The 11,931-nt window shown below is 48.5% G+C and overlaps 1 protein-coding gene across 2 annotated transcripts in view; it reads left to right on the top strand.

The window, feature by feature from the left end:
• The window catches only part of PKN3 (protein kinase N3), a 56,746-nt gene extending 45,074 nt beyond the window's left edge, over positions 1 to 11,672 (top strand). For both annotated transcript variants that reach the window (XM_073541122.1, XM_073541123.1), the window contains exons 5-21: positions 12 to 222; positions 317 to 496; positions 788 to 897; positions 1,708 to 1,851; positions 2,125 to 2,200; positions 4,079 to 4,229; positions 4,575 to 4,710; positions 5,126 to 5,193; positions 5,498 to 5,564; positions 7,671 to 7,762; positions 8,407 to 8,583; positions 8,655 to 8,717; positions 8,967 to 9,043; positions 9,696 to 9,838; positions 10,181 to 10,288; positions 10,657 to 10,737; positions 10,937 to 11,672. In XM_073541122.1, the coding sequence (XP_073397223.1) occupies positions 12 to 222; positions 317 to 496; positions 788 to 897; positions 1,708 to 1,851; positions 2,125 to 2,200; positions 4,079 to 4,229; positions 4,575 to 4,710; positions 5,126 to 5,193; positions 5,498 to 5,564; positions 7,671 to 7,762; positions 8,407 to 8,583; positions 8,655 to 8,717; positions 8,967 to 9,043; positions 9,696 to 9,838; positions 10,181 to 10,288; positions 10,657 to 10,737; positions 10,937 to 11,158 (2,106 nt within the window). In that variant the 3' untranslated portion in view covers positions 11,159 to 11,672. The remainder of the gene's footprint in view (positions 1 to 11; positions 223 to 316; positions 497 to 787; positions 898 to 1,707; positions 1,852 to 2,124; positions 2,201 to 4,078; positions 4,230 to 4,574; positions 4,711 to 5,125; positions 5,194 to 5,497; positions 5,565 to 7,670; positions 7,763 to 8,406; positions 8,584 to 8,654; positions 8,718 to 8,966; positions 9,044 to 9,695; positions 9,839 to 10,180; positions 10,289 to 10,656; positions 10,738 to 10,936) is intronic.
• Positions 11,673 to 11,931: the final 259 nt, after the last annotated feature.

The following is an 11,931-nucleotide window of genomic DNA, read 5'->3' on the forward strand; positions in this document are numbered from 1 at the left end:
TCTGTCTTAAGGCCCAGTCACGACTGCACGAGTCCAGCCAGAAGATTGACCTCCTCCGCCTGTCTCTGGAGTGTTGCCTGTCGAAGCTCCCCACCGGACATCCCAAACAGCCACTCATCAAACAAGACCTGCAGAACTGTCCGACCTCCGGAGGGGTCTGGGGAAAAGAGCAATGTCTGGGCCAAGCCCTCACCCCTCTCATTAAACCTACGGCACTGACGGGTACCCTGGGGTGTCACCAATGGGGGGGGGGGGCGATAATGGAGATGATGGTGAAATGGTGAGGATTACTAAGGAAATGTCCTCCTCCTCACAGGAACCTTGGAAATCCACATCTTGGGCTGTCAGGGACTGTTGGAATCTGTTCCTGGGCGATCTCGAACGACGCCGAGTCATGGAAGTCCTGAGGCAAAAAACTTCATGCGTTACCGGGCTGGAGGGAGCAGCTATGGACGTGGCGGATCTGGGAGATACCTGCGGTCAGACGAAATCTGTGGTAAATATCAAAGCCGCAACAAGATGGTGTTTGGTTTTTTTCATTGGTTCCCAAAGGTAAATGGTACCAAGATCTAAAATTTTTAATGCAATGGTCTCAAGTTATTGCAAAACTACAATTCTCTCAGCTCCCTGACAGCCGGCATGCTGGGAGTTGTAGATTTACAACAAGTTGGAGCTCACTGTTGGGTCATAGAGATGTAAGGTGATATTTCCCACTGAGACCACACATATCCCTAAATAAGTGCAATGGGACCCACTAATACCAGGGGTCTCTCCGCTCTTCCCATAGGAGAGGTGATGTGTGTCCTGAAGGTTGACAACAAGCCAGTCACTCAAACTAACTGGGGCCCAGTCCACAACCAGTGCTGGGACCAGAGATTCACCATCGAGCTAGAACGGGTAAGTCCCGACTCCGTCACCCTTCTCTATCTACATCGGCCGTAGTATTATTACCATTGAGTGGAAGAGAAGGACGTGGATTATCTACTGATAATGTCTCATTATGAGGCAGGAAGTGACAAATCCGTCATTGGAGTTATTGTTAGAAGCAGAAAGACCTGTCTTGTGGCGTGGTCTCCTAGTAAGTGACGGGTTTCACGGGCGTGCGACCGGTATGCGGTGGGGGCTCTCGGTATATGGCGGATTTCACAGTAGTGCTCCTGGTATGCGGCAGGGGCTCCCCAGCATGCAATGTGTCTTGCAGGCGTGCTCCGGGTATGTGGTGGGGGCTCCAGGTATGCAGCAGGTTTTACGGCAGGGGCTCCCGGGATGCGGCGGGTTTTGCGGGCATGCTCCCGGTATGCGGTGGGGGCTCCCGGTATGCGGCGGGTCTTGTGGGCGTGCTCCCGGTGTGCTGCGGGTCTTGCAGGCATGCTCCTGGTATGCGGTGGGGGCTCCTGGTATGCAGTGTGTCTAGTGGCAGGGGCTCCTGGGGCCTTGCGGGCATGCTTCCGGTATGCGGCAGGGCCTCCCGGTATGCGGCGGGGTCTTGTGGGTGTGCTCCCGGCAATGTGGGATGATCCATAAAGGCAGCACCAAGGAACATGAAGGTCCTAAGGATCTGTTGCCAAAGTCTTGGTGCCAGCTACTCCAGGACTTCTCTAAACGTCTTGTGGAGTCCCCTCCATTGGTCAGGGCCGTGATGGTGGCATGAGCGGGAGCGGCACCTGTGGCGCTATGTATATTAATGGTTATCTTTTCCTCCTGCAGTCTAGGGAGTTGGAGTTGTCCATACATTGGCGAGACTGGCGGGAGCTGTGTGCCCTCCGCTTTGTGCGTCTAGAGGATTTCTTGGACAATGAGCGGCATGGGCTGTGCCTGCAGCTGGAGCCACAAGGCATGCTGTTTGCTGAGGTAACCAAATCATAGGGGTCTTGGCTCCCATATAGCGTCCTCATCTTGTTCTAGGCAGTCATTATTAGTTATACAATACAGCCATGCATGAGTGATAGGTAAGGACTGTCCGGTAGCCATTGTTGCACTATGGTCCTGTCGCTACGTCTCTTGTAAATCTGGGTGACAAGCAGTAATGTCAGTCAGCCATATTGGCTACCACCCAGCTTTTCCAGCATGAGATATAACTGCCGTATAGATGGCGTGGTCGGTTAACCTCCTTTTATGTTTCAGATGATGTTTTGCAACCCCGTGATTGAGAGGAGAGGCAAAGTACAGAGGCAAAAGCGCATATTCCCGAAGCAGAAAGGTAAGTGTCCTCTCCCTTCCATAGGATGTGGCTACTTGTGTGTCCATTACAGGAGATATCCCCACAGGGCAGGTTATACATATACAGTATGATCTTGGGGAAAAAGGGAAATGGATTTGTGCTCACCAAAAATAGTCCCGTAAGCCGGTCGTGCCTATGGATCAAATGGCTGACCACCATGTGTAACAAATGTAAGAAGAGAAGGAAGATCCGGCACTGAAGACTTGATAAAATCCACAGGAAACTTTATTCACATATTTTCATAGTAAAAACAGAAAGGGGAGGAAGACCCCCACGCCTTACGCGTTTCGAACCCCACAACAGGTTCTTCTTCAGAGGCATAAAACAAAATAAATTGCAGACTAGTTATAAACATTCTCAACCAACCGAGAGACTCCACACGTGTATAATCAAAGAGGCAGGCAATTAAACCCTCAGATTACCGGTGAAGTCACTCCATTGCTTGAAAAGACACCTGAACACCAACAGACAGAACACTTAAAATGTACAAAAATATGTATGCATTACAAACGTATAAATATACAAATACATGACAAATTACAAATAACACATTAATCTTATTCATAATACATAGAAATCCACAATCCTCAAAATTGTTGGGTGAACTAATCCGTGCCAATATATATATACATACTAGTTGAAGAGCCCGGCGCTGCCCGGGCATAGTAACTAACTGTGGTTAGTTATAGCAAATTATAATTATCCTCCATCCCATAGTCCCGTGCCCATATACCCATCATACATATCCACGATCCCATAGTCCCGTGCCCATATACCCATCATACATATCCGCCATCCCATAGGCCCGTGCCCATATACCCATCATACATATCCTCCATCCCATAGTCCCGTGCCCATATACCCATCATACCTATCCTCCATCCCATAGTCCAGTGCCCATATACCCGTCATACCTATCCTCCATCCCATAGTCCCATATACCCGTCATACATATCCTCCATCCCATAGTCCAGTGCCCATATACCCGTCGTACATATCCTCCATCCCATAGTCCAGTGCCCATATACCCGGCATACATATCCGCCATCCCATAGTCCAGTGCCCATATACCCGTCATACATATCCTCCATCCCATAGTCCAGTGCCCATATACCCATCACACATCCTCCATCCCATAGTCAACCATTATGACATCATAATGAGCGGCAGCAGGGCTTGCAACCTATGATGACATCAGCATCGCCATGGCAACCATTGTGACATCATAATGAGCGGCGGGGCTTGATACGCACACACATTCCCCAGTATGCAAATAGGGGCATTATGACATCATAATGAGGGGCGGGGCTTGACGCGCACACGCTTTTTCCCCAGTATGTAGATAGGGGAAAAATTGTTTGGTGAATTGGAACGCGCGGGGTTAAAATTTCACCTCACAACATAGCCTAGGATGCTCTCGGGGTCCAGACGTGCGACTGTGCCAAATTTTGTGGCTGTAGCTGCGACGGTGCGGATGCCTATCCCGGACACACACACACACACACACACACACACACACACACACACACACACACACACACACACTTTGAGCTTTATATATTAGATATGATCGCCCGTGGTCTGACTGCTGGGACCTCCATTGATCGCAAGCACAAGGGACCCAAAATGTGAATAGAGCCAGTACTGAGCATGCACAACCACCAATCCTATAGGCAGGGAATGAGCGGTGGTCACCCATGCTCAGTCCTGCTCCATTTATACTGGGAATTTCGGGCCCCTCATTCTCATTTATAATGTCAGACTCTTTCAAATGTACATTTATCAGCTATGCCATGGATACGTCATGCATACGACGACCCCTTTTAAGTAATCACTCCTTTTTTTTTTTTTTTGTAGGAAAAGATTTCCTCCGGGCCACTCAAATGAACATAAATTTTGCCACGTGGGGCCGACTGATGATGAGCATCCTCCCTCCATGTGGCAGCATGACCACACTTAGTCCTCCCCTTCCCAGTACGGCCGATGCCCAGGCTTGTTGTGCAGACAGGCGAGTCCTTACCACCATGTTGTTTTCTTCCTGAAGTGACAAGATTTACAGGAATAACCTTCATATGTGATCCCCAGCTGTTGTGAGACAACTCTCAACTCCAGGACATCCTGGGAGTTGTAGTCTATAACAGCTGGCAATCCCCGGGTATGAAGCCAGTGTTGTAGGACATGTAAATCGACTGAGGTTTCTGGTAGTCAAGCCTTCTGGTATTTTGTGGGTTTCGGTTGCCAACTAAATGGGTGGCACAAGATGGCAGCTCCTTCCTCCCTGGTCTTGGATACTGAACCCAGCGAAGTTCACGGTGGTAATTCACATGATGCACTTTATCTGTCTTCCTTGCAGCACTTTCCCCATAAAGAAATTGACCTTCAATGACGACCCTTCAGTAAAACCCCCACCCAAACCTCCCCGGGTGTTCCTTCCACTGGAGACGGAAAAAGAAGCGACTCCTCCAGACTCTTGTAAGGGACCTGTAAAGGTGTGTGCACTGCAGACTCTAGAATGAGAAATCACCAGCCAGGGTATTGGGTCACTCCTACAGTCAGGACTTAATGTCCTACAGATGGCAGATTACATCACTACAAGCCAGGACTGTGCCAGTCCCAAAATGTTGTGCCGGGAAGGTCTGCCGGGTACTCTTTCTCCTTCTCATTAGAAGTCTTTAGCAAAACCTTTGTGAACATAATTTTGTAAGTTTCCCAAGATCTTTAAGGAGAACCAAAGGGGTCTGGGCGATTTCTTGCATGTCATGTCCCCTTAATTTTGAATATTGACAGAAATCCAGATTGTGATGTTTTCCTGTGACACGTCGGGCAATTATTTTATATGGGCGTTCTCCATTATGTAATCACTACATTTATTTTTTTTTTTAAATAACTATCTTTCTATTTCAGTCCATAAAGCGCATCCACTCGGATGATGACGGCACGCCGAGCGCTGCTGAGCCCCAGAAGCTTCTCAGGTTAATATCCCATAATGGATCCAAAGGTGACAATTCGGTGGATGATCGACTGCTGGGAACCCACCGATCCCTGGAGCACTTGTCTGAGAGGCCGCAAGCGTCTTTCTGTAGAGATCCATAGACTCAGACCCCTATAAAAAAACATTTGACTTTTTTTTTTCCTCTATAACATTTCCAGATTTTTACGAAAGTGCAGTTTAGACTGTGGTCTCTTGTGCCAGTAGAGGGCGCTGCAGTTTGTTGTGGGTGCATTGGATATGGTGTAACTTGCAGCTCGATGTATCTGTGCATGTTCAATTTACAGGAAAAAGACGCTTCAGATGGATGACTTCTCCTGCGTTTCTGTGCTGGGGAGAGGACATTTTGGCAAGGTTAGTGATGACTTCACGGCTCAATTTTCTTCAAACAGTGCCACACTTGTCCATGGGTTGTGTTTGGTACTGCAGCTGTGCATTATGGATGGCGCTGAGTAGCAATACCACACACTCTGAGGTCAGGTGTGATGCTGCTTTTGGAACAGCAGTTACCATATATACTCGTGTGTAAGTCGACCCGAGTATAAGCTTAGGCACCTAATTTGGCCACGACAAACTGGGAAAATGTATTGACTTGACTATAAGCCGGGTATGCATTGTCCCCGCATCTCTGTCCTTGTCTGCAAGCCTCCTTATCCCTGTCCTTGTCTGCATGGCTCCTTATCTCCATCCCATCCTTGTCTGCATGGCTCCTTATCCCTGTCCTTGTCTGCATGGCTCCTTATCCCTGTCCTTGTCTGCATGGCTCCTTATCCCTGTCCTTGTCTGCATGGCTCCTTATCCCCGTCCTTGTATGCATGGCTCCTTATCTCCATCCCATCCTTGTATGCATGGCTCCTTATCCCTGTCCTTGTCTGCATGGCTCCTTATCCCCGTCCTTGTCTGCATGGCTCCTTATCTCCATCCCATCCTTGTATGCATGGCTCCTTATCCCCATCCTTGTCTGCATGGCTCCTTATCTCCATCCCATCCTTGTATGCATGGCTCCTTATCCCCGTCCTTGTCTGCATGGCTCCTTATCGCCATCCCATCCTTGTATGCATGGCTCCTTATCCCCGTCCTTGTCTGCATGGCTCCTTATCGCCATCCCATCCTTATCCCCATCCTTGTCTGCATGGCTCCTTATCTCCATCCCATCCTTGTCTGCATGGCTCCTTATCGCCATCCCATCCTTGTATGCATGGCTCCTTATCCCTGTCCTTGTCTGCATGGCTCCTTATCGCCATCCCATCCTTGTATGCATGGCTCCTTATCCCCGTCCTTGTCTGCATGGCTCCTTATCGCCATCCCATCCTTGTATGCATAGCTCCTTATCCCTGTCCTTGTCTGCATGGCTCCTTATCGCCATCCCATCCTTGTATGCATGGCTCCTTATCCCCATCCTTGTCTGCATGGCTCCTTATCTCCATCCCATCCTTGTATGCATGGCTCCTCATTGCTGTCCTGGTATGCATGGCTCCTTATCCCTTTCCTTGTATGCATGGCTCCTTCCTCCTGTGACGTGCCGACTCCTGGGATAATGTATAAGCCAAGGGGGGGTGTTTTCAGCACAAAAAAAGTGCTGAAAAACTCTGCTTATACACGAGTATATACGGTATGTGTTTTTTATTCTCTGCATCCCTTTTATTCACTGGTGACTTTAAATTTTACGATGTTCCACCTACCCGATCCATCACGTTATCGGGGAGAGCATCAGGAGCCCCTTGTACTCATCCGATGATCCGCCGCTCTGCAGCATGTAGGGCCGAGTTTTGTCTTTTCACATTTTTGGCTGGTTGGAAGTGTCTGTACTTTGCGGCCTCTTCAGGGTGCGGTGTGGTCTCTGTAGCGCCCCCAGCTGTCCACAGCCCAGGGACTGATTGCTCTCAGCAGCTCAATGTAGTCTGCGGGATTTGGTTATGTAAAGTAGCCGCATACTACGCGGCATCAGGTCTTTTGCATGTAAAATAATGGCCGACATTTGCATATATCACATAGCCTTGCAAAGGGACCGGTCTTGCAGTAATGGTCTGCCGGCTTTTACTGGAGCAATAGATAAAGGGGAACTATACCAAACTCCTTTAAATTGTGCAAATCCTTTCTTAGTAATGGGGCATCACACTATTCCTAGTCCTACTTGGCTATAAGCAGGAACATGGCGGCAAGCAGTATAAGGAGTCGGGGCAGAAGTGTCCACTTGTCATATGTCTGACGCATGGAAACGGCCACATGCTCTTCCATCTGCTCTCCCTGGGGTGGCCATTGCATCATCTGTCCTCTCCGCACTTGGTTGTGAAAGTTACATGACAGGACAGGAAACTGTTTTTTAGGCAGTGACCTATTAGCAAGCATCCTGCGGGGCCGGCGGCTGTCCTCCATCCATTGTACGAGTCTCGTAGCACTGAGCGTCTCCATCACTAATAAATGGACTCTTATATAATGCACGCTTGCTTTCTTTTATAGGTTCTGTTGGTGGAATATAAGAGGACAGGAAAGCTGTACGCCATCAAAGCGCTGAAGAAGCGAGAGATCGTGAGCAGAGACGAGTTTGAAAGGTGAACACTGGCCACGGCTGGAAAAGAACAAAAGGACCGGCTGCCAAAATTCAACATGGCCGATCCTTATCTGCCCTGATATAATCTGTCAGATTCAGGTGGCCTCCATATGCATTAGATGGTCAGTTGGTCCCACCAAAATCGGCATACTCTAAAGTTTATGGAGGTCTTTAGTTGCAATTCTCTGGATAATAGTGACCCTCATTGGTACATCCTCACATATCCTCGTTTGGTGAGGTGTCCTGTGCCCAATGCTGGTACATGATGTGATGTGTCCTCTGCCTGCTGGTGATGCATGTGTGTTGGATGACGCGTCCTGTGCCTGCTGGGGATGCATGTGTGCGGGATGACGTGTCCTGTGGCTTCTGGGGATGCATGTGTGTGTGGGATGACGTGCCCTGTGCCTGCTGGTGATGCATGGCATGTGTGCGGGATGATTGTCCTGGACCTGCTGGAGATGCATGTGTGCAAGATGACATGCACCAGGTGGTAGTACATGTGAGGTGGTGTGCCCTCTGTCCTGCTGGTGATGCATGTGGGGTGACATACCCTGTGCCTGCGTGATGATGCATGGGGTGACACATCTAGCCCACCTGTCGCGCTGCACCTTGACCCTTACCATTTTGGGGCTCTTTTCCATCTAGTCTGCAGTGTGAGAAGCGGATCTTTGAGGTGGTGAATTCATCCGGCCACCCATTCTTGGTGAACTTGTTTGGATGCTTCCAGACCCCAGAACACGCTTGTTTTGTCATGGAGTACATGCCGGGTGGAGACCTGATGATGCACATACATGCGAACGTCTTCCCACAACCCGCAGCACGGTAGATAATGTGCAGGGAATTCTCTATACGTCATGTCTGTCATCTGTCACTAACGTCCTCTCTTCTGGCAGGTTCTACTCCGCCTGTGTGGTCCTGGGGCTCCAGTTCCTGCACCAGAAAAATATCATTTACAGGTATGAACGTCTGCTGAATCTAAGTCATGTCTGCCCCTCGTGTAGAAGGTCATATTTTGTTAGATCAGGCTTCATGACCTCATGCGCCAGAGTCTGCCCCGCCGCGCCAGAGTCTGCCCCCGCCGCGCCAGAGTCTGCCCCCGCCGCGCCAGAGTCTGCCCCGCCTAAAGAGCTAGACATGTATGGTCGGCTCTACATGAAGATATCCGATCTATGGAAGAAGTGTTTAACCTTCTACCTCCAATTCAGAGACCTGAAATTGGATAACTTACTGATGGATGCCAGCGGCTTTGTGAAGATTGCAGATTTCGGGCTCTGTAAAGAAGGTGAGGCTGGCCTTATTCAGTAGTGTTTATTCCTTCTGACTAGAGTTGAGCGACTTTGGTCGGATCGGGTTTCATGAAACAAAATTTGTTTCAGATGAAACTGGTCCGACTCGGGCAAAAAAAAGTCGTAGTTTTGTCCGAAACCCGACCCCAATGCAAGTCAATGGGAAATAAAAGTCTGCATTGAGTGGATGAATGTCATCTGCTCAATGCCGACTTTTATTTCCTATTGACTTGCATTGGGGTCGGGTTTCGGACAAAACTCCGACTTTTTTTGCCCTAGTCGGACCAGTTTCATCTGAAACAAATTTTGTTTCATGAAACCCGATCCGACCAAAGTAGCTCAACTCTACTTCTGACATATCCCTTGTATATATGTACACTTGTTTCAGCTGAGCTTGCATGTGTTTTTGATGGGGAGAGGTAAGCTGCTAACTGACCCCTCTACTGTTGGTTTATATCCCCTGAGAGCAAAGGATCAAGCATAGAAGGGCATGTTGAATTTCAGTGCCCCATTTGGGGAAAGATTTTGGGAGACCCACAACCACATGGGATAGTCATCCAGTCTCTTGGAAATTGGTGTTTTCAGATATTTTGTATGTCCATTTTGAAGATAATCTGTCGCCCTCCCTTCTCTTACGTTGTGTCTCAGGTATGGGATATGGCGACCGGACCAGCACCTTCTGCGGCACGCCAGAGTTCCTGGCCCCCGAGGTTCTTACAGACACGTCGTACACACATGCCGTGGACTGGTGGGGGCTGGGTGTGCTGATCTACGAGATGCTGGTAGGAGAGGTAAGGCCTGATCCAGCAGATCTGCTGCCCTGTGCTTGGGCAATATGTCCCACACTGCCGCCCTAATATAACGTGTAAGGTGCCATGGCAAATAATGCCTGCTGTTACACCCATGATGATGCTGGCTCGTGGTACTGCATTTGTTAAGTGTCCTACCTCCCTGCTATATTCTCACCTGCTGGTTGGCATCTGGCATGGGATATTTCCTTTTAAATACTATGGGTGAGATTTGCCCATTTTGATGCCCACTGGTAAAATCTGAAGCCATCCAGCTATGTTATAATGCTGGCTCTTATTCTGCTCAACATTATTTAATGCCCATTGTCATTTCTGGCTGACTAGTGCCCGTTCCCTGGTGACGACGAAGAGGAAGTGTTTGACAGTATTGTGAATGAAGAAGTACGCTACCCGCGCTTCCTGGCCATCGAGGCCATCAACATTATACGGAAGGTGGGTGAATAATGGCGGCTAGTCTCTGCTTTGTAAAGGAAGGCTGGGCATTCTCTCACATCGAATAGGACAGCAACATATAATAAATAGCAGCAGCACTACACAAGGGTGTAAGGCCGGGAGGCTGGGTTTATATGGGATTTATTCTACTTATTGGACTCATGACAGCGGCTGAATGTTGACACCCGCTGTGGAGGAAGCGTTTGAGTCTGTGACTTTACAATGCAGCAGGGTCCACAGCAGCAGAGTATTTGCACATCTCTTGAAGATGGGGCTATTTAGGACTAAAGAAGTGTCTTATTTTAGGGGGATGATGTGAACCCTTTTAACTGCATTTTTGGAGCCTTTTTTTTTTTTATTTTTTTTAGTTACTTCGTAAAACGGCAGATCGCCGTCTCGGGGCTGGAGTTGGTGATGCGGAAGAGATAAAGACACAACCGTTCTACAAGGTACTTAGAAAATGTCACAAAGAGCAAGGAGTCTTTATTTTATAACTCATCCCATTGAAAAATAGTCACTTAGTTCCCACTTATGGCTGATCACAGAGAGTTGCGTATACCCCATAGTTTTATAGCCCCTGAGCAATATGATGTATTGAATTCTTTAGCTTTTTCACTACTGACCTGCTGTCTGTTTGCCCAAACACAGGAGATAGACTGGGGGGCCCTGTTTGCCCGCAGGCTGCAGCCACCCTTTGTACCGGCCCTAAATGACCCATTTGACGTCCGACACTTCGATGAAGAATTCACCGGGCAGAGACCTGTGCTGTCTCCATCCGATGACCCTCGTCCACTGACCGCTGCTGACCACGTTCTTTTCCAGGACTTTGACTTTATCTCTGACCTTCTTCTTGGGGAGCAGAAGCTGTGACCCCTATCTCTCTGGACCAGAGAGTAACTTTACGACAGCTGCTGATCTCCGTGCCAAAGGGTCGTTCAAGTTACCTCCACTGCCGGATTATCGGCGCCCGTGATAGCTGATTTACTCTGTAATGAATGAAGACTTTACAGACTTATGGAAAATAGTTGGTGAGATTTCCAACTGCCCCTTTAATTAAATCCATACATTTCATCACCCCCGACGTGGTCCAGGGAGGACAAGTCGTTTTCACTGCTACAAATGAAGGAAAGTGTAACATAGAAGAAAAACTAAAAACCCTTTGCGGGATCTGTCCTGCTAGGAGGGTGAGGATGACAGTCGGCGTCACATGTATGATAGTAATATATAGAGATCGGTATTTTGTGTTTTTATTTTTGGGGACCTAATAAGGCGCGCTACCCCTTTATAAGACACAGGGAGGACTTTTAAATACATAACGCAATATTGAGCGATGACGTGTCTGGAGGATCGTGCTGTTCTGTGCACTAATAAACCTGAGATGTGATGTTTGACTGTGACCAGCTTCTTCTCTAAAGATTATAACGTTGTCGCCTTTTTCCAAAAAGGGTTGTATGAGGTACTACTGTGCCTCCTAAGCCTGAGCTGCTGGACCACATATAGTCCATGGAAAGGAGACAAACAACAATGATTTTGATCAATAGGTGCTTACAGCTGGGACCCACACCGATCATAAGAATGGGGGTCTCGAGTGTCTGTCTGATCATGTACACTACTGGTCCAGGCACACAGAGGGGTGAGGCATG

Source organism: Dendrobates tinctorius, unplaced genomic scaffold (assembly GCF_039654945.1).
Source record: "Dendrobates tinctorius isolate UK_male_01 unplaced genomic scaffold, ASM3965494v1 ptg000120l, whole genome shotgun sequence".
In the NCBI taxonomy this organism is placed as follows: Eukaryota; Metazoa; Chordata; class Amphibia; order Anura; family Dendrobatidae; genus Dendrobates; species Dendrobates tinctorius.